At 37.0% G+C, this 22955-nt stretch overlaps 1 protein-coding gene across 1 annotated transcript in view; it reads right to left on the bottom strand.

Moving 5' to 3' along the window:
* The window catches only part of IQCM (IQ motif containing M), a gene marked incomplete at its 3' end in the record, with an annotated part of 223658 nt that overhangs the window by 155261 nt on the left and 45442 nt on the right, over positions 1–22955 (bottom strand). The window contains exon 2 of the mRNA XM_039223934.1: positions 3844–3925. Within this exon, the coding sequence (XP_039079865.1) occupies positions 3844–3880 (37 nt within the window). The remainder of the gene's footprint in view (positions 1–3843; positions 3926–22955) is intronic.

Below are 22955 nucleotides of genomic sequence, written 5' to 3'. Positions count from 1 at the left end.
CTTGCACAGAGTTTTGAGGATTTAATTGCACTTGGTTACAAAGCACTTAGCACAGAGCCTGGCACATAATAAGCTTTCAATCAATGTGAGCAATTATTACTGTAGTTACTGTGGTATATTACTATCATTGAGCTAAACTTTTCTCCAACCATGTTTATATAATTAATTCCATTAGTCAGTTCTCATTTCTTCAGCGGCACAAAGATAAATTTCAACTTTCTAAATTAGTTTGAATAAGTCTGATCTTATTATAGTTCTTTTTACCCAAAACTAATTAATTAATAGGTTTGCAAATAATACTATTTCTTTATATTTTGGATTCCTCAAGTTATTAAACCCCCAAAAGCAATAAAAAAATCATTATAAGAAGTAACCAATATTTCATGATAAAGTTCATGAAGAGATTGAAATACTTATACTACTTACATAAAACATGAATATAAATATTAACATTTCTATGGGGAAAGATAATGAATTTCTAAGGCTAAAAGATTTCACTAGCCTAAAATATTTTCTTACATTTATTTTACATATACATTTTTAAAAATCTGCTCTTCATATATCATCAGGTTAATGCTATTATGATTGATAATTCTTAAACTTCGATTTCTTTTAATGCTTTAGAGGTTCTGTATAACTGCTCAAGTAAATCTCTGAAGTGAAGACATCAAAAGAAGATCTAATTATGGAATTTATGACAGGGAACAAACCATTGGCCATCTCTTGATTGTATCATTGCAAAAATCTTTTCTGGCCCTAGAAAGTCCAAGGAACTAGCAAAAATGTGTTTGGTAATTTTTGTTGTAGCAGCAACACAATACTAATACAAACTGTTTACCCATTCTTCTGTCGGTGGACATTTGGGCTATTCCAAGTTTGGAGCAACTGCAAATAACACTGCTATGAACATTTTTTCATAATGCATTTGGTAGAAATTTTTCACTTGTCTTGTGGAATAACAATAAAATATCTGGGTCATAAAAAAATAACTGGCCTTACTAAGAGAGCTTTTATTCTTTCTACAAACAGGCTGCATTCTTCAGAGACACCACAAAAACTTACTAAGGAGATATCCTGAACAAAGATGTATGGCTATATGGCTAAGGTCTTCTTTGCCTATATAGTCAAAGTAAGTGCCTATGTGTTTGATTTCACAGGTGTTAGAAAAGCTATACTTCAGACTCAATGAGATTTAGTTCAGCATATGTTCATTAAGCACCTACTAAGTCCCAGATGCTAAATGTGCTAAATTTAGTGCTGATTTGGTGCTAAATGTGTCAAAATAAATAGGACATTAGGTACCTCTGCCTTCCAGGTACTTAGAGCCTAATGCCAGGAAAAAAAAATTGTAAGTAAGTGCCATGACATTTAGTATGACACATATATTGAAAGGATGGAGGCCAACATAAGTCACCAACACCCCCTACTGCCAGCTTGTTAATGTACGAATTTCCCTTTAAAGATATGAGACTTTGCATTGTATTATTAGAGATAAGGTTTAAAACAGAAATATCCCAAGAGAAATAAAACAGTGAATCAAATCCAGACTAAGACAGTGGTTTCAAAACTGTACTTTATCAATTTCATGTGCCTTCAGGGCCTTTCCTTCTTTCAATCACAGCAGCTCAGGCCTTATCTCTTTTACATATTTGAGCTCTTCCTAAGTTTTCATTTTGTATGAAATATCCCTTGGCTAAAAATACACAGACAGCAAAGAAGTAAAAAACAAATAAACAAAGGTTTGAATACTACTGTGTGTGCTGAAAGATCTCCTTCTAAAAGCAGGTTCAGAAGACAGGCAGGGTTAAGTCAGGAGAAGGGAGAAGCTTAGAGACAAGGTGCAGGAGAGGGAAGCTGAAACTAAGATGGTTGAATTCATTCCAGGGCAAAGAGTTATGGAAACAGAAAGTGAAGGGAAGCTCTTTGAAGAGAAACCTCAAAGAAAATAGTTTATATTCAATTTAATTACATGTAAGTGAAGAAAATATAATTTGTCTAATTTCTTTTCAAAATAATTTATTTTTTTAAAGTTTATTTATTTTTAGAGAGTGTGAGAGAGAGCAAAAGCAGAGGAGGAGCAGCACAGAGCCCAATGCAGGGGTCAGTCTCACAAATTGTGAAATCATGACCTGAGCTGAAATCAAAAATTGGATACTCAACCAACTGGGCTACCCAGGTACCCCCTAAAAACCAAGTGACACTCAAATTCCAAGTGGCATATGGCTATCATCTCCTCAAACCCATATTCAACAATTTTCTCCACAGCACATTCTGTACTAAGACCCAACTGTTCAGTTCCAATGAATCAGAATTCTGTTGAGTTGTCTCTTACACACTTTTCCTCATTCCCTCACTTTCTTTATTCCTTCTTTAGCCAAGTGGTTTATCATCTTTGCAACAATAAACTGATTAAAATTTCCTACCTACCTGAGGGAGATTTTACAGTACCTTCCTTCCAAAACAATCTCTCTATGTTAATCTTTCCCAGAGTGGGATTAGGTTGTGAAGAAGATACAGGGGAATTTCCAACTCTCAGTATGAAGACTTCAAATATAATTTAACTAATTATGGGCATGACCCTAAGGCAAAATGGAACTAGAGAATATTCTTCCTCTACTTTATGAATCTTCTTCCCTTCTGCCCTATCCATCTTAAAAATGTGCTGTATTATCCAGACAGAGTTAAGGTAATCCACATAGTGCTCTATTTGTAGCTCAGAATAGAAGCTGGCTGGTCTCTATCATATATTGCCTGAGGTCACAAGAGCCAAAGAGAGGTAGCCTAACAGGAAATCTTCATGATCTCAGCCTCTATGCAGAACTCTGTTTCTCAATCTGGCTACCTAAGCCTAAAGGAAATTTAAGATTTCCTACAGAGTTTCCAAGTCTAAATTAGCTCTAAAAGAAATACAATGTGACGGGTGCCTGGGTGGCCTTAGTCAGTTAAGTGTCCAGCTTGGGCTCAGGTCATGATCTCATGGTTTGTGGGTTCGATCTCATGGTTTGTGCTGCCATTTCTGACAGCTCGGAGCCTGGAGCCTGCTTCAGATTCCATGTCTTCTTCTCTCTCTGCCCTTCCCCCATTCATGCTCTTTCTCTCTCTCTTTCCCAAAAATAACTAATCATTTAAAAAATTTTTTTAAGAAATACAATGTGAGCCAAATATAATTTAAAATTTTCTAGTAGTCACATTTCTAAAATCGAAAAGAGGAAATTAATTTAAATAACATACATAACTAATTGTTATAGATTTTATTTAAGTAATATATATCCCAAATATTATCATTTTACCATCAGTTGATATTAAAAATTAATGATATTTACATTCTTTTTTGTTGTCTTCAAAAATCCTGTACATATTTTACACTAACACACCTCTCAATTCAGATGCTAGCCTTTAATCAAAAAATAAGCTATTCAGGTATTCTAAAATATCTACTTGCAAAAGTATATTCACATACCCAAGTTGCTCTAAACATGGTTAAAAGTTTTCTAATAACTGGATTAAATATTTTAATGAATTAAATTACAATGAAATTAAAATTAATTAAATCTAAATTAAAATGAATTAAAATTAAATATTTAGTCCTTACTTTCACTGGTCACATTTCAAGCAATGAATAGCCTTATATGGCTAGTAGATACCATATTGGATAGCACACACTAAATTAAAAGTTGCTAAAGATTTCTCAAAGGTTGGGTATATTTAAATAAAGAGAATGAGGTGAATTCTTACAAGGCACACCAATAACTTTAATGCTCCAGAGATTAATTTAGAAGTTTCTCAAAACTGTTGGAGTACCATGCATTGTGCACTGAGTCATTAGGGAAGAGCAATACTAACCTTCTGCTTTATCAGGCGTAGCTTCTCCAGCAGCCATGATGGGCAGCTAGGGTGATCTTTTTTGAGAGTTGGGCTTCAGTCCCTAAACAAAATCACATTAAATAATGCACTGATAGTAAATACTTGTTTTTAGCTCCTTTCACCCACTCATGAAAAAAATAGGATGAATGATTAACGTTTTAATACATCACTCCTCTGCTCTAAAATCTCCAATGCCTGACCCTCCAAAAGACAACAAAAGCTAGCATTGGGGGGGCGGTTCTGTGGTTTACCAAGTGCTTGTATACATATCACCTTACTGGTTCCAAACAACCCGATGGGAACTTATCCCACTTTTGGCAGATGTGGAAACTGGAGTTCAAAGATGTGAAACAACTTGTCAAAGTAAGCATATATTTCATGGCATGTAAAGAACTCAAATCCAGATTTTTGGCCCAAGTCCCTATACAGGCCCCTCTGAATTTTCACTATTTTCCCACTAATATCCAGTTAATACCTGGCACATACCTTACATATCCTTGCCTTGAGCCAACACACTTGAGCTTAGGTTGATGTTAGTTTTCTACTCAGAATGCCCTGTTCTCACATCTTTGTTTTCTTATGTCCTACACATCCTTAAGCATAGTCTCAAATCCTACCTCTTCCATGATCACCCTGGCCTCTAGAGGCCTGTTCTTGTAAACACAGTAGTTATGATGTCCATACCTCTTACTTGAAACTTACTATATGCTTCTGCATAGGGAGCTTAAAAAAAAAAAGTGATAGATATAAATAGAAGTCCTATATTCTCAATTAAATTCTAAGTGCCTTGAAAACCAAACTGTACTTTATATCAGTGGCTCCTCAAACCTGGATGTCTATTAGAGTTGCCTGGGTGGGAGATGGTTAAAAATAAAATCAAGGTCTAGAGTGGGGCCTAGGCATCTGCGTTGTTGTTCTTTTTTTTAAGTTTCCCAAAAGATTCAAATGTTCAGCTGGAGAAGTGAACCCCTGCCTTTTGCCTTGAATTTCCTGATTCCCAGCTCAGTGCATCACACTGTGGAGGTGCTCAGTAAAAGGGTGATTACTGTGTTGACTAAACTGAGTCCTTCTTCCAAAGGATCACCCCAAATGCTTCAAATGTTGCCCCTACAGCCAGGAAGTCAGTTATACCAATGCATATCACTGTGTGCTCACATGGCTTTATAATTAGAAATAGGAATATTAAATGCTTTACAGAGTCCCACAGACCCTCTTGTTCTAAAACTCTAGGTATAATTTTTAGTTAACTGACTATAGCATCAAACCGTGGTGAAGTATTAAGACCTGTTAAACAATTTGGACATTATCTGAGTAAACGCACATGCCATCATGGCCCTACAGAAGTCATGACTCAATGGCTGCATGATCTTAGGTAAAAGGCTACAACACTTTTTCTCAGCTTCTACCCAGAGGAGGGAAATATTGCAGTTAGTTTTAAAATAACAAATCTGGAACATCCAGAAATGATTAATTCTCAAATTGTCAACATTATACCATGAGCAAGAGTACAGACCATGTACCTTATCTGCCTGATTGTACAAATGAACTGGGACAAATTAAAGTACTGCACCTCCCTTAGCAATTAACAATCAAAACTCATCTTCTGATCTGGCTTAATTACTGTCTCCTTTTCATTTAAATATAAGAAGAAAATAAAGGTGTTTTGTGCTCTGTCATTTTCTTGTTTTAATCTCCATAGCAATGGACTCTTCTCTGGGGCGGTTGGCTCCTCCACCTTAATTCAGTATGCCAGGAGTGTCAGCCTACATTAAACTGGCTGGCAAGCAAGCTGTCCCACAGTCCTCTTAATGCACAAAACTAGCCAAGCATCCTAAGGGGTGCTGGCGTGGTAATGCCCCCGCAAACCTGAGGTGATGGAGGATAACTGAGACAGGAGCTGGGGGTAGACGAAACCCTGGAGGATGGAATTGCTTAAAGATAAGTGGCACAGAATATCAGCAGATAGGGTCCCTCTCCACTTTACATCCCCAGCAGACAGTTATGAAATGTTGAGTACCTCCTGATACATAGATCAAATTTAATTAATAAGTGCACATCTAGTACCTGGGTTTTCCAGGGGCTACTTCATCCATTTTGGGAGAAAAGGCAAACACAGAAGTCAAAATTTTAAATAAAATCCAAACAACTGTATGTCAGATGCCATATGAAAGTACATGAGCTTTGTAAATAAGTGATATAAATACATGAGCGCCATGAGTTGAAATGAAGATGAGACCACTGAAGGCTAAAGAAAGTGACCTAAGAAAAGTGTTTAAGGGAGACTGAGCAAAATCTGGAAGGGTGATTGTTGGAATAATAGTGAAATATGAATAACTGGTTCAGCACAGGCATCAACCAATTAGAATTGGATGATGGCCAGCCTACCTATATGGCACTGAGTATCAGATCTGTCCCACATGGGTCAGAATGGCTGGTTTAAGAGGGACAGAGAAGCAGACAGGTGAGAGAAACAGCAAATGCAAGGTGAGAAAGCACATGGTTTGGGAGATAGCAAGTGGTGGCTCTGATTTACGCAGAGGGTTAGACTATATGCTGCTGAAATGGGCAACAAACCACTGAAATATTTAGAAGAAGGCACTGACAAGCAGTGTTCTGGAATGTGACTTCCACAAAGGAAGGGCTTTCTTTTCTTCCTTGTTATAGTCCCAGGGCCTTAAACAGACCTGGCATTTAGAAGGATTTCAAAAACTGTTTATGGAATGAGTTTATGTCAACAGCATACTGTAAAGGGATGCCCTACCTTCTCATGTCTTTTCAGGCATATCTGCGAAAAAGTGCTTTCCCCTTTTCTCCTCCAAAAGATGCTCATGGCTCTCCTATCAGGTTATAGGAATGCTAAGGGTTTCTAATTCTATCTCTATGTAGATAAAAAAATGAACAAACAAAAGTAGAAACAGCATTTCCCTACCTTATCGCCTTAGCTTATCCTTCCAAAGCAGATGACTGGTAAGAATTTATCATGGTACCTTATATAATTAAGGATCCTGGTGACAAAAACAAAAACAAAACCAACCAAACAAAAAATCTGCCCTATGGTTCTTAGCAGTACTTGGGGAAACACATCATGGTCCAGCGATGTAGACACACAGTTTCAACAGTGAAGATAAGGATAAATGAGAGCAATCCTCCTAACCTTCAATCACATTAGTCCCTCTCCACTTCTCCATCTATATCTACCTAGTTGCTCAAGCCATAAAACGTTGATTCTTCCTGTATTTTTACCTACCACATGCAATCCATCAAGCCTTGTACATTTTAACTTCAAAATACATCTGCTTCTCCTCATCTTCCCTCTCCCAGTCACAATCATTTCATTCCTGGAATGCTGAAATAGCCTCCTAACCGCTCTCTCAATTTCCAATCTAATCCTATTCCCATTCATTCTCCACACGGCAGAGGTTGTCTTCTTAAATGTGTATCAGAGCATATCATTCCCTTTCCATGACTTTCAAATGCATTTAGAATAAAACTCAGCTTCTTGCCTTGGGCTTTCTCTCTCTTGCAACTGAGTAAATACGGATAAGAAATACAGGACTGTCATCCCATAGCTCCATCCAGAACTGCACCAAGGGGCTTGCTTTGACTTCTTTTAGCCTTAGTTTCCTTATTTGCAAAATAAAATTGTTGGGCAAGAAGACCTGGAAGGCCCCATTAGTTTCTAAAATCTATCATTACATTGCTTTTATATGTAATTCTAACTGGCCCCTAAACTCAAAACAGTGAAGTTAAGAGTTTGTGTCTTCCTCTAGTCCCTCTCCGCTTTCCTCTGAGCAGAATATCCAAGAAAGTGGATGAGGTCTGACCTCTTTCTATCACATCCCTGTGCAACCCTCCTCATGTGCTCTCAACCCCTGGCCACCAGGGTCCCCCTCTCAGGTTTTGTCCTGATGCCTGTCCTGTTTCATTCCCTGATAAGTGTGAGCCCTCCTCCACTTTTTCTCCTTTCAAGACAACAAGGACCTTCGGGTCACTCTCCAGATTTACTTCCTAACTTCTCTCTGCCAAGTCTCCTTGTCCCTCAGACCAGATATCAGATATGCTGGCACCAAACAATAGTAATGAGAAAACAAAAAAGGAGTACAGGGAAAGAAAATGAAACAGAACAAGTCCTCACTAGGTCCAATATAACAGAGCCAATGTTAGACATCCATAATGAGTAAAAAGATATACTCAGAGAATAGGAGAAAAAAACCTTATAACTGCATAATTAAAATTATGAACCAAATTCATGAGATGGCCATAAAATGAGTTGGAAAGAAGATACTTTATGAATTCACAATCATCAATATCAACTAAGCTGGGATCCTGGGGAACATGTAACAGTGGCAAACACATTCCTTTCCTGACGTAGAAACCTCCCTCTGATTGTCTAATTAACTTGGATGAATATATTTCTCAGAGCCAGGAAGTGAGAAGGAAAAGGACACAATTGAATCATTAGGATATTGTTCCAGCTGACACAAATATCAGAGTCTCAGAGGACTGTGGAGATAGCAAAGTTGGATTTCAGTCCTGATTCTGTCATTGCCAAAGTGTGCGATCTCAGCCAAACCACTTAACCTCATGGAATTCCACTTCCTTCCTGAATTCCTGTCTATAAGTGAAGGATTTAAAATAGACACACAATTCTTAAAAGAGCAGCTTCAACCTATGTTTAAAGGAACACTTTCTCAGAAGTCAATGAGGACAACAGATGAAAGCCTAGCTGTTCTCACTCAATAGAGTCTCAGACCCTCTCCACTCATAGCCCTCACTGCCCCACACTCCAGGGTTAGAGATGCCCAGTCAGTAATTTCCCAGGTGCCTTGTGGATGTAAGGTTTGACTTCATAAAACAGACATAGTGCTCTATTTCCTTGTGGGCTTGAATGGACACGGACACTTAATTAGGAGATCCCAAGTATTCCTGGTTTTACATAAAATATTGAGGTCTTCAAATCACTGAAGATAATATCATTTCACTTCTCAAGCATTAAAAAGGAGATGTTAAACTAAGAAGACTCACACATGATGCTTTAAAATACTCTTAGCTAAAACATACAAATTCTTTCCTGTTTGGCTTCAATGTGTAAAACTGGTCCTTCTGAGCCACAGGCAATAAGCTATAGAGGTTTTCTGTTTTCTTATCTTAGGGTTTTGATATAGAGATGTATAAAATAGGATTTGGCAATACATGCACATTGAAGGCCACTGAGGATCAAAGCTTACCAACAGGAGATGAAGGCTGGGGTTAGTAAGATAATACTATCATTCCATAGTGGTCAAGTGGAATAACTTAGGGGGAAAGGGAAGCAATCAATGTCAGATGTAGCCATACCTTGTAAAGAGATCAACTACTAGAGAGAATTGAAATATTGACTTTTAGTTCCTGAACTTTTCAAAATCATAAGCACAAAAATAACATACACAATATAGATAACTGACAAACCAAAGGAAAAGACATACACCATAAAGTTAATATAAAAGTGGGCAAATGATTGCAATGGACACTGCAAAGAGGATTTTCAAATGGGAAATCAGCATGTGAAAAGATGGCTCAAAAACTCTTTGGTCATTAAGGAAACACAAAGTAAAACCACAACTACCACACACCTAAACAAATGGCTTTCACAAAATCCTAGGTGTTGGCAAGGATATAGAGCTACTGAAAGATAAATTCACTGCTTGTTGGGAGTGTAAATTGGTAATCTTTGGAAAACTATTTGGAAGTATCTTCAAAACCTAAAACTATGCCTAACTATGGCCCAGCCTACCACTCCCAACAGAAACACTTTACAGTGTGTACTGAAAGACACATATTAAGAATGATCATTGCAGCACGATTCTGTAACAGGTAAAAAATGGAAGCAATTCAGGTGTCCGCTGACAGTAGAATAGATAAATCAAAGCATTCAGTATGTCACAGCAGCGAGAATGAACTTCTATACACACAGACATAACTGATTAAAACACACACATACACACACACATACACACACACACACAATCTTAACATAATACATGGAGAAGACAGAATGTCTACTTCCATTAACACAAAGTTCAAAAAAGGCAAAATAGGGGCACCTGGGTGGCTCAGTCGGTTAAACGTCCGACTTCAGCTCAGGTCATGATCTCACATGTTCGTGGGTTCGAGCCCCGCGTTGGGCTCTGTGCTGACAGCGGGCTCAGAGCCTGGAGCCTGATTCAGATTCTGTGTCTCCCTCTCTCTCTGACCCTCCCCCTGCTCACACTGTCTTTCTCTCTCTCAGAAATAAATAAAACATTTAAAAAAAATTTTTAAAAGGCAAAATATTAATGGTAATAGAAAACAAGGTAAAAGGGTATAATGTCTGATGGGGCACAGGGAAAGCCTCTAGGGTATGGTAGTTTATATTTATCAGATGGTAGTTACACAGGCGTGCTTACTTTGTGAATATTCTCTGAGCTGTATACTTAGGAATTGTGCACTTTTCTGATAGTATGTTATACATCAAATTAAATTTAACAATAAATTTTACGTTTTAATTATTAGGTTTTCAAAGTAACTTATTAACGCTCTGAAAACACTACTTTCATCATTATAGACAGTTTTATTTCTCCTGTTCTTACTCTTTCTCAAAAGAAAAATGAAGCTTAGAGCTTTGCTAAAAGCCAACAATATCTGCATTAGATTGTAAGTCCCACTAGGGAAGGAACTAGTTTTTTGTTTTTTGTTTTTTTTTTTTTCTTTTGTGTCTTCCATAAGGCTGATCACATGGTTGGTCAAGTAATAAGCACCTCATAAAATGTTGATTTGAATTCCTACAAGAAGTCCTTGAACATTATAATCTGCTTAGTTTTCACAGAGTTCCTAATATTTACTTAGAAATCTCACCACTACTAAATTTTCCATGTAATATGTCATGATTTTTTTGCAGTGTGGCTAATGGACTTTGTTTGTTTGTTTTTTTTAATGGAGCTGATGGTCTCTAGTGGGTGACACTGACATTAATAAATGACCAACAAATGAATACATACTTCCAACTGATGATGTATACGTACACAGGGAAAGTCCATAGTGCTGGCACCAAATGTAGCATGGAAAGCTGGCTACAGTTCCACAGCCATTACAAAAGGTTTTCTCAAAAAAGTGGTATCTGTCTTTTTGTCTTTTTTTCTCAAAAAAGTGATGGCTAAAGTGTGAATAGGACTTTTGTAGGCAAGAGGGTAGAGGAGGAAGTGGATTCATACATTATCTTGTTTACTCCTTCTAGCAGCTGCAGGGAGTAGTTAGGATTTCATTTCACTGCCTAGAGAAACTGAGGTTCAGAGAAGTTCAAGCAACTTTTCCAAGTTCCCACAGCTAGTATGGGGATTAAGGAGTGTACTTGTGGTGATGAGCACTGGGTGATGTATGGAATGGTTTAATTTTGCGCACCTAGTTACCTTGATAGGAAGACCATAATTATCCAAATGAGAAAAGGTGCTAATTACTTTGGCCCAAATTGAGTAGTAATCACACACACACACACACACACACACACACACACACACACACACACACAGACTGGTTTCAGAAAAGCCAACACTAATGCTCATTTTTCTCACCTCAAACTCCTAGTCTTTGAATTTAACCTTAAGATAACTGACAGAAAGGGGCAGGGGAGCAGGTAATAAGGGAAGTATGGTTTTTCTTGAATGAAATGTTAAAAATACTGGAAGTTGTATCTTATAAATTTTAATTTGGTGAAATTTTAGTTAGAAACATATCAGATACAATTCATTTTTTTAAAAAATGTCACAGTACCTTATTTCTTAAACACTCTATTATTATATCAAAAATGCTTTCCAAGTATCTTAGGAAGATTCACATCTCAATACATGCAGGTATGCCTTTGACAATAATTGTGGCATGTTGGGACTCCGTGTTTCTCATGATTTTTCACAGATGAAAACTGTGCTGTTATAAAAGAACATTCTCTCAGCTATTAATCACACGTGCCTTAAATAGAAGACATTAACATTTTATAAATAACAATAAAGAATGAAAACCAGATTTATAAAGCAGCTCCTGCTGAGATGTTTAGGACATTATGTAAACAGTTAGAGACAACAATGAAAACACCATAAAGTTAATTACCACAAATTAAATAAAATAAATTAAAGGCCAGAACTGTTAAACTGTTTCAGTGGAATTTGGCTGCGCTCAGACAGTCACATTGATGTTAAAGAGCTAGATCTAGAAATTTGAGCAAAATCATGGAATACTGTAAATCCTGACATCTATTTTCAGATTTCTTCTTTCTCCATTACCTTGTAACTTTATGGGCTATGAAACAGTTTTGGAGTTTATTTTAAATTTGGAAACAATCTTAGGAGTTGCCTTCTTGTTAGCCCTCATTTTATGGGTGAGAACACAACAGTATGGGCATGTAAGTGATTTGTCCAGCTCAACACTGGGTTTGTGGATGAAATGGAACCAGAATTCAGGTCTCCTCACTCCTGCTAAAGCACAATTTTCCCAAACAAAATTCCTTCCAGGAAATACTACAGTCCTTTCATGAATTCTTTCATGCCTTTATTTTCTACCTCCTCTCTGAATCAGTTTTTTTCTGAATCAGAATTTTTTTCCTACTTTGCTCTAATGGAGACAGTATAACAATATGAGAAGAGCAAAAATGGTAGGCTCAAGAGGACCTGGGTTCAAGCCAAGGGCTTTGCACCTTCCTGGTCATTGACCTTAGGCATTGGGGGACCAATTCATCCCAGCTTACCTAGGACTTTGCTGTTTTAAAACTGAAGGTCCTGAGTCTTGGCAGCCACCTCAGTCCCAGATAAATTAGGTTAACTACTATAACTCTATAAGCTTGAGCTCTTTTATCTGTAAAATATGGATCATAATCATTCTTATGCCGCATAGTGCTGCTAGGAGATCAAATGAATGAATAATTGTATGAAAATATTCAGTGTAGCTCCTAAGCCTGGCCCATCTAAGCCCTCATTTCCATATAGATCATTTCCTCTTTCACCTTAGAGATGTAGATTTGAAAGTCTTTAAGACTCCAGTGATATGTAAAGACAAGGTAGAGAAAAGAGTTTTCTGAGAAAAAGGACAAGTAGCTGACTTGTGGAGGGTGGGATAGGGCAGAAGGAAAGGAGAATGCCTTGAGTCCATACTGGTCAATGTAATCAGACAAGAAATGAAAGAATTTCTGGACAATGGCATGCTTAGAAAAGCTTAGCAACAAATTGTACTCTTGAATCTATAAATACATGCAGATTCCATAAAGGATTTTTTATTTTTTTAATGTTTATTTTATTTTTGAGAGAGAGATAGTGCTCAAGCAGGGAGGGACAAAGAGAGAGGGAGACACAGGAACTGGAGCAGGCTCCAGGCTCTGCGCTGTCAGCACAGAGCCTGACGTGGGGCTTGAACCGCGAACCATGAAATACCACAGGAAATGAAAATGAGAAAAGAGTATGAAAAGAATTTAAAATAAGTAGGTTAAAACTCCACCAAGAGACAGAGGAGGAAGTAATATTCCTAAAAATATATATGAAAATATGAAACAAGGCAGCCAAAAATAAAATCAAGACCTAAAAAAAAATCAGAGCCCTTGGAATAAAAATATATTCTTTGAGGGGCACCCGGGTGGCTCACTCGGTTGAGCATCTGACTTTGGCTGAGGTCGCAGTCTCATAGTTCATGAGTTCAAGCCCCACCTTGGACTCTGCTATCAGCATGGAGCCTGCTTTGGATCCTCTATCCCTCTCGGTCTCTGCACCTCCCCTGCTAGCATGCACATTCTCTCTCTCTCAAAAATAAGTAAACATTTAAAAATACATTCTTTGAAAAAATTTTATATACTCAAGTATATAGAATAAAATCTAGACTAGATACAGCATAAGTGAATCAGTGAATTAAAAAATAATATTGAGGAATTTCCCAGAGGATAATAAAATAAGATATAGATAAAAAGAGTAAATAACAATTAAAATTTATAAAACATAGACTGAAAGGTGTCAACATGTATATAAAAGAGGTTCCAGAAAAGAAAAAAAAATGGAGAAAAAGCAATGTTTGAAGTGCCAGTATTGAAAAATGACATGAATCTTGAGATTGAAAGTACACTCTGAATGCCAAGCAAGAAGAATAAAAATAAATCTACATCCAGACACTTCTTGGTGAGCATCAGGAATGAAAAGGAAAAAGGCATCTGTGCTCATGTCTCTGATTTCTGTCTTCCCGTTCATTTTTGAACCCTCTCTCATCAGGCTTTTGCCCTCACTACTTCATCTAAACTGCTTCTAATAGACTCTGTGATGCGCCAACCAGAGTCTTCAGAAGAACTTACTCCCCGGCTGCTAGAAATGCACCAGAAAACAGTTATGACCCTTTCTGAGACTGCATTGGCTAAGGAGTCACCTTGTCCAAAATCATGCCCCTTTCCAGGACAACCCACTTCCGATGACTAGTCAATAAGGAGTTTATGCAGGTCCAGATACCTTACTCTATCTCAACATTAGAACTCCCTGTGGGATTTGCTGCAACCTTCTTTGGACTGCATCACAGCCCAACTTCCTGCCTTCTTCCCACTTTTCCACAGATGGCAATTCCAAAAGTAATTCTTAGCAAACCTCTTACTCATCTCTATCTCAGAGTCTGTTTCCTGGGGAACACAACCTGGCATTTCTTCTATCAAGATCACTGATGACCTTCATGCTATTAAACCCAACTGCCAATTCTTAGCCCTTATCTTGGTTCACCTATCCACTGCAATTTACATAATTCATCACTAACTCATTCTTGAAATGTTTTCTGCATTTGGCTCCTAGGAACCCTCACTGTTCCAGACCTTCTCTTACATTTTCTTACCTCCTCCTCAATGTTTTTGCTGGTTCTTCCTCATCTCACTGACCTCAAAATATCAAAATGTCTCCAGGCTCAGACCTGGAATCTCTTTTCTTTCCCACCACACATATTTATTTTGTTATGTCATCCAGCCTCATGGATTCAAATACTATCTCTATGTTTATGATTCACAAATAAGTATTTTCAGCCTGGTCCTCTCTCCTTGACTATTTCACATTCCCATCTGAGTGTCATAAAGGCATCTCAAACTTTTCATATTGAAAGTGAGTTCTAACCTCCCTCTGATAATTTTCCCAACCTCAGCAAATGACATTTCCACTCTTCCTGGTACTAAGGCTGAACAGTCATCCCTGACTCCTTTTAGTTTTTTGTACATCTCACATCCTACCCATTGGCTAATCCTAAACCAGCAATACTTCCAAAATAGATTCTGAATCTGATAGTGTAGCACTATCTTCACTGTTAACACTCTAGTCCAAACCATTGCTATTTCCTACCTGGATTATTAAAGTACCTCTAACTGGCATGATTCTGCTCCCTGCCCCTATCCTACAATCTATTCTCAACCCAGCAACCAGACGTAAGTCAGATCATGCCCTCTATTCAAAACCCAATGGTGACTCACACAGCCCTACATTATGGGTTACCTCACTAACCTAATTTATTACCCCAGCCCCTTGCTCACTCTCCTGGAGCTACACTGCTTTCCGGGTTGCCCTAACCAGACCAGGCTTGCCTCTGACTTCAAAACATTTACATTTGCTATTTGCTGTGTCTGAAATGTTCTTCCTATGATCTCCACGAGGTACCAAACCTTCACTTCTTGCAGGTGTGTACTCAAATGTACCCTGAGTAAGGGCTTTACCAGCTACCTATATACGGTTGTGATCCCACCTCCCACAGCCCTCCTTAGCTCCCTCCTTGATTTACTTTCCTCCTTAGCACTAATACTATTTAGTATACCATGTGTTTTACTTGTAGGAGGGCAGAAACTGCTAGCTGATCCCCAAACGTGTTTTCCCTTCCTTCCTTCAGTCCACAGCTGAACTACTTTTCCCAGGCACACTTGAAGTTAAATGTGAACATGTGACCTTGTCCTAGCCATGAGAATATGGGCCAAAGTGATAAATCCACCTCCCAGCCTAGCCCTTTAAAACCTCCCATGCTGGGGCACCTGGATGGCTCAGTCAGTTAAGCAGCTGAATCTTGGTTTTGGCTCAGGTCATAATCTCACAGTTCATGAATTCAAGCCCCACATCAGGGGCAACGTGCAGAACCTGTTCGGGATTCTCTCTTCCTCTTTCTCTGCTCTTCTCCCTCTCTCTAAACAAACAAACAAACTTAAAAAAAAAAAAAACCTCCCATGCCAGGGTGCCTGGATGGATTAGTCAGTAAGCACCCAGCTCTTGGTTTCAGCTCAGGTGATGATTTCACAGTTGGTGAGTTTGAGCCCCTCACAGGGCAATACACTGATACTGTGGAGACTGCTTGGGATTCTCTCTCTCTCTCTCTCTCTCTCTCTCTCTCTCTCTCTCTCTTTCTTTCTGTCAAAATAAATAACAAACTTTGGGGGGGGGACCTCCCATGTAATTCTCCACAATCTTTTCTCTCTCTGGCTGCTAGATCGTTGGTGACCCCAGTACAGCATCAGAAGTATGTGTTAAAGATGACACAGTCACAAAGTAGAGGAAGCCTGTATCTTGAGAACTCCCTAACTAGGAACATCCATAAGAGACAGTGTGAAAAATAAAAAATAAAATCTCAAAATATTAAGCCAATGATAATCAGGTGTTTATTATAATGGCTAGCTTTACCTTACCTAATATATTTACTTCTTAGACTGTAAGGTCTATGAATGAGGGAATTTTTACTGCTTTGTACACTGATGAATACCCAGTACCTAGAGCACTAACTGTCATCAATCAATAAATATTTGAAGAATAATGAAAAAGCGAATCTTAAAAAACATAAATCTCCACATAGAGAAAAGATAAGCCATACAGAAAGGGATGATAACTTTGACAAAGCCTCTCATCAGCAATGATAGTTGATAGAAGACAATATCTTAAGAACATTAAGGGAAAATAATAATAAACATAAAATTCAAAGTCAATCTAAACTATCATATGAAAAAGAAGACAATAAGGACTTTTAGAAATATTAAGTCTAAGAAATCTTCACATACATACACATACACAAACCGATCCCCCTAAAATGAGGGGACATACTTCAGTAAATGGACATACTTTAGTTAAGAAGAAAGTGAGTCTGGGGTGCCTGGGTGGCTCAGTCAGTTGGGCAGCCGACTTTGGGTCAGGTCATGATCTCACGGTTCATGGGTTCGAGCCCTGCGTCAGGCTCTGTGCTGACAGCTAGCTCAGAGCCTGGAGCCTGTTTCAGATTCTGTGTCTCCCTCTCTCTCTGACCCTCCCCTTCTCATGCTGTCTCTCTCTCTCAGAAATAAATAAAACGTAAAAAAAAAAAAGTGAGTCTGAAAGCAATGAATGGAATGTAAGGAAAAATATATAAGCACCAAAATATGATCATGTTTATAATTTAATAATTATTACCTACAAAAATTATGAGTGGTTAATATGGATGTTTTTCCATGGGAAACTAATATTTTTAATGTTTATTTATTTATTTATTTATGAGGGAGAGCATGAGCAGGGGAGAGGCAGGGAAAGAGGAAGACAGAGGATCTGAAGTGGGCTCTGTGCTGACAGAGCTATGCTGACCAACTGAGTCACCCAGGCGCTCCAATGTGAAATTAAATTTTAAATATAATAACCAGGAAAGGGGCAGGAAGACCTCGAAGGGAGCAGTTTACAGTGAATTAAAACTTCAAGGCTGTTATCTTGCTTAAGAAGAGAATAAATATACTGAGTAGTTTTTTAAGAAAAAATTAAAGGCATATATTTTCACTAACATGTTAAGGATAACTTCTAATAAAATGGCAATATAACATATAATTCTAAAACCATCAGAGGAATAATATATAATTACTGAAAACTCTATTGAGACAAAAGAAGGCAGTAGAAGGGGAAAAAAAAGCAAAGGAAAAAATGGAATTTAAATGGAAACCTAAAATAAGATGGTAAAATAAATATAAATTATTAATATTTATAAGAGTCATAAATATAAATAGATTACACTCATCTATGAATAGACAAAGATTATAGAATAAGGTAATATAAAAAAAATTCAACCAGAGGGTTGGTTATAAAAGGTAGACTTAAAACCAAAGATCTCAGAAGGACTAGAAATTCATGAAAAATATTTACCTTCATATAATAACAAAAAAAGCTATTATAACACTAGTACTACATTATAGCAGACATTAGACCAAACAGACATTAGATCAAAATTATTAATAGGAATAAAGAGTTGCACTAAATCATGGTTAAGGAAACAATGCTTCAAGAAGTTAGGGTAATCATGAATTTGTATATAGCTAACAAAATGGGTCCAAACTTTTCAGTAATAGAATTACAAGGAAAAAATGTTAAAACAATTATAGAGGGAGATTTTAACACACAACTATTATAAACATGGAACAAGTACATACAGAATAATAAGGATATAGATTTAACATTAGATGCTTGATGTCATAATACACATTTTTAGAATCTTGCACAAATAAAAAATACATTCTTTTCAAGCACATATGGGGCATTTAAAACTTTTTTCTATACACAAAGTCACATGAAATGTCCTAATAAATGTTAAATATTTGAATAATGCAATTGTTACAAATCAATAGTAAAGTTAGTCTTTTAAAGTGTACTCCTGAATAACTAGTTGATTAAAGAGTAGATCAAAATGGAAATTATGAAGTATTTAGAACAGGAATTAAATGGAAACACCACAAGTTAAACCTCTGGAATGCAGGAAAAGTAGTATCAAGAAGTAAATGTACTGGCTTAAATGTATTTATTAAATAAAATAAGTATGTAAAATAACTATACAGGGGCGCTTGGGTGGCTCAGTCGGTTAAGCGTCCGACTTTGGCTCAGGTCATGATCTCATGTTTCCTGGGTTCGAGCCCAGCATTGGGTTCTGTGCTGACAACTCAGAGCCTGGAGCCTGCTTCAGATTCTCTGTCTCCCATTCTCTCTCTGCCCCACCCCACTTGTGCTCTGTCTCTCTCTCAAAGATAAACAAATATTAAAAAAATTTTTTTTAAATAAATAAAATAGAATAAAATAGCTATTCAACTTTAACACACATAAAGCAAAATTATTAAATACAAAGAAAGTAGAAGAAATAGAGATAAGAGCAAAAATGAGTGTAATAGAAAACACTGCAGATAATGAAACAGTAGAGATTATCACCAAAATCAAAAACAAGTCCTTTGTAAATACCGACAAGATCTACAAACCCCTAGGTACCACAAAAAGAAAGACAGAAGTGGGGGAGGGGAGGGAGAAGAGGAGGAGGAGAAAGAGGAAGAAACATAGGAGGGAGGGAAGGAAGGAAGGAAGGTGGGGGGAGAAAGGAGGGAGGGAGAGGAGAGGAAGAAGGGACAGATGTACAAATAAGCAATATTAGGAACAAAAGGAAAGGCTGAAGAGGATAGGGAAGGCAGTCTAGATTTGTTAGAGTGCTGGAGGAACCAAAAAGGCCCAGATAAGGCAGAAAAGTGAGGAAGACTCAAAACACCCAGGAGCAGCATGAAGGCACTGAATTCTACCCAGGAGAAGAAATCACATAAAATAAGGAAAAAAGACCACAGATAAGAGCATGAAATGCACTAAAGGAAGAAGCAAGTGTAGAGCAGCATAAGGTAACCATATGCTAGCTCTTCAAGTATTTTCCTTTCGAAGTAGAAAACTAGCATTACATAAAATAAAATCAATTTAGAAAATGACTTTATTAAGAACTATTTATACAAAATTATAATAATATAGCAGAAGGCTGAGAGTGAACTTAATTGTTCTTTTATACATCTGAGTAGCTCATTAACAGAAATCAAGGTATTCATTAAGAAAGAACAGCTGGGGACTCCTCAGTGGCTCCATCGGTTAAGCACCAGAGTCTTGATCTCAGATCAGGTCTCATGGTTCATGAAATCTAGCCCTGCACAGACCCCATATGAAGCCCTGTCAGGCTCTGTGCTGACAGCATGGAGACGGCTTAGGATTCCCTCTCTCCCTCTCTGCCCCTCAAAATAAATAAATAAACATTAAAAAGAAAGAAAGAGGGAGGGAAGGAAGGAAGGAAGGAAGGAAGGAAGGAAGGAAGGAAGGAAGGACGGACGAACAGCTGATGTTCATCCAGAGAAAAATCCTACATCCAACTACCCAGTAATGGTCTGGTTCCTGATTTCATGTGCTACGAAACATCTTTTAGGTATGAAATACTGATCATTTTATTTCATTTTTATTAAATAAAAATAATAAAACCACCAATGAACTCTGTGTTGTATTTATATATTTTATTTACGTGTATATATGAATTTATTTATATTTTACATTCCTGAAATATTATTCAAAACAGTAGGCTAGGTAAAATTGTGAAGTCAATCTAAAAAGTAAAAGTCAGTGTTTGCCTATATATTCTTGAGAAATGTTCTTCTCTCTTGTAGATATCTTTCCCCTGCACAGCGCTCTTGAACTATACTCAAAGACTTTTATATTTTAATAGGGGAAAATACATCAAAGAGTTGATCGCTTGCCTTTAAGGAATTTGTATAAGAAAATATCAGATATTTGCAGACAGAGAATTTTGTTAGATCTTGTAAAACAAGCTTTCCTAGTATCCCTAAAATCACAAAATATAGAACTGTTCCTGTCAATTTCATGGACCCATGCCTGTGTCAATTCCAATGCCTATGATATATAGGCCAGGATGTGAAAATGAGTAAGAACGTTTAGAGCCAAATAATACACTAATACACTAATTCAGCTCTTCCTTCACACTTGGCCTTATTACTCAACATTGAAAACAAAAATCCTAACGATCTCTCCTAATCATTGGTCTACAGTAGTTCCGCCCCATCCTTTATCCAAAGAGGACACTTCTAAGACTCCCAGTGGATAACTGAAACAGTGGATACTACCAAACACTATAACACTATGTTTTTTCCTATACCTATGTATCTATGACAAAGTTTAATGACACATTAGACACAATAAAAGATTAAACAACAATAATAATAAAATAGAACAATTATGACAATATATTGTAGTGAAAGTTATGTGAATGTGATCTCTCAAAATATCTTATCATACTGGACTCACTTTCTGCTTGTGATGATGTGAGAAGATAAAATTCCTACATGATGAGAGGAAGTGAAGTGAATGATGTAGGCATTGAGATGAAGCATTAAGTTACTATTGACCTTATAACGATAAGTCAGAAGTAAGATTATCTGCTTCCAGACCATGGTTGACCGCCAGTAACTGAAACTACAGAAAGCAAAGCTGGGACAAAAGAGACTACCATATTCATTCATACTCCTCTTTTGATCAAGATGTCAGTGTTTATAAAATGATATGGTAATAAAGAACCCAAAGTAGTAAGTCCAACTCCAAGTCTCATGCTTTCACTCAGGCATGGCAAGATCCCATTTCTGAGTCCCACCACCAGCACCCTGAGCATTTCTCCTTGCTCACTTTTGTGCATTCTGCTTTTGCCACCTAGATACCAGCTTCCGTCTTTCCCAAAGAGCAAACAATCTTGATTTTCTTTAGAGGAACATATCAAAGGCCTCCTACTCCACATGTTTTCTCTTATTCTCCACATTGGAAGTCTTCTTTCTGTCCTCGGAATCCCACAGCCCTTCCAGTATCCCTCATTTATGACACTTGTCCTTTTAAAACTTGTATTGTGATTATTTGTGTGCAGATATTATTTCCCCCATTACACTACAAAAGTTTCAAGGATAATATTTCTGTCTGAATTATCATAATATCTGTCAGTTCCTAGGAAAATTCTCTAAATATAGTGTTCAAAAATCATTTGTATGTAGCAATTAATTATGGAATTTTTATTAGTAGTACAAAAAGCCGGTTTTCCAGAAATATATGTACCAAAACTAGGTTTAGCTGCTGATTTCTTATATGACATCACCCATTTTCTGGCACCTCAATTTCCCAAACATATAGCATTAATTAATAATGGGAAAAAGTTTTTAACTTATGAAATTTATGAAACAAGTTACCCACTATATAAAGTGAAAATTAAATACCTTAGAACTAAAGTAGATGTTATTATAAGTGCTCCCAAAAGAAGCAGCCTGATAACTTAGAGTAAGAAACTAAGGAATTGATCTCCATTAATAAGGCTTAATTATCAAGTGGAACTATATATACATGAAAAGAGATAACATAAAAAGGGGGAAAGACACAAGAACAAGACCTCACAACTTTTTTTAAATTGATAATAATAAGTATAATAAAAGGTTTAAGTTTCCTAAAATCAACTTCATTATTAAAGGATGAAAGTAGGCCTGGTTCTTCAGGAGAAAACAACAAAAAAGATGAGACTGGATAATGGATGTCAAATTTAAGGAAGGCAGATAATATTAATCATTCTCACCAAATAAGAAATAATTCCAATGGTATTTTTCACAGAAATAGAATAAATAGCCCTAAAATTTGTTCGAAACCATAAAAGATCCCATAGAGACAAAGCAATCTTGAAAAAGAAGAAGAAAGTCTGAAATATCATGCTTCCTGATTTCAAACTATACTACAAAGCTATCGCAATCAAAATAGGATGGTATGGGCATAAAGACAGAACAGAGAGCTCAGAAATAAACCCATGCATATAGGGCCAATCAATTTACAGCAACGGAAGCAAGAACATATAATAGGGAAAGGACAGTCTCTTCAATAAATGGTGTTGGGAAAACTGGACAACTACACAGAGAATGAAATTGGACCACTACCTTACATCCGACAGAAAAATTAACTCAAAACAGATCAAAGACTTGAATATAAGACCTGAAACCCTAAAACTGCCAGAAGAAAACATAGGAAATACTTCTGTGACACTGGTCTTGGCTATGATGTTTTTAGATTTGACCTTAAAAGCACAGGCAACAGAAGCAAAACTCAACAAGTGGGACTATATCAAACTAAAAAGCTACTGGACAGCAAAGGAAACCAAAAAGGAAATGAAAAGACTACTTACTGATTGGGATAAAATATTTGCAAATAATATATCTAACAAGGGGGTTATATCCAAAGTATATAAAAAGTACAAAACCCTCAATAGCAAAAAAAAAAAAAAAA

This window comes from Hyaena hyaena, unplaced genomic scaffold, assembly GCF_003009895.1.
Source record: "Hyaena hyaena isolate Hyena2069 unplaced genomic scaffold, ASM300989v1 scaffold_1511, whole genome shotgun sequence".
NCBI lineage: Eukaryota > Metazoa > Chordata > Mammalia > Carnivora > Hyaenidae > Hyaena > Hyaena hyaena.
The sequence above is the reverse complement of the archived record's forward strand: the minus strand, read 5'-3'. Positions and strand labels throughout refer to the sequence as shown.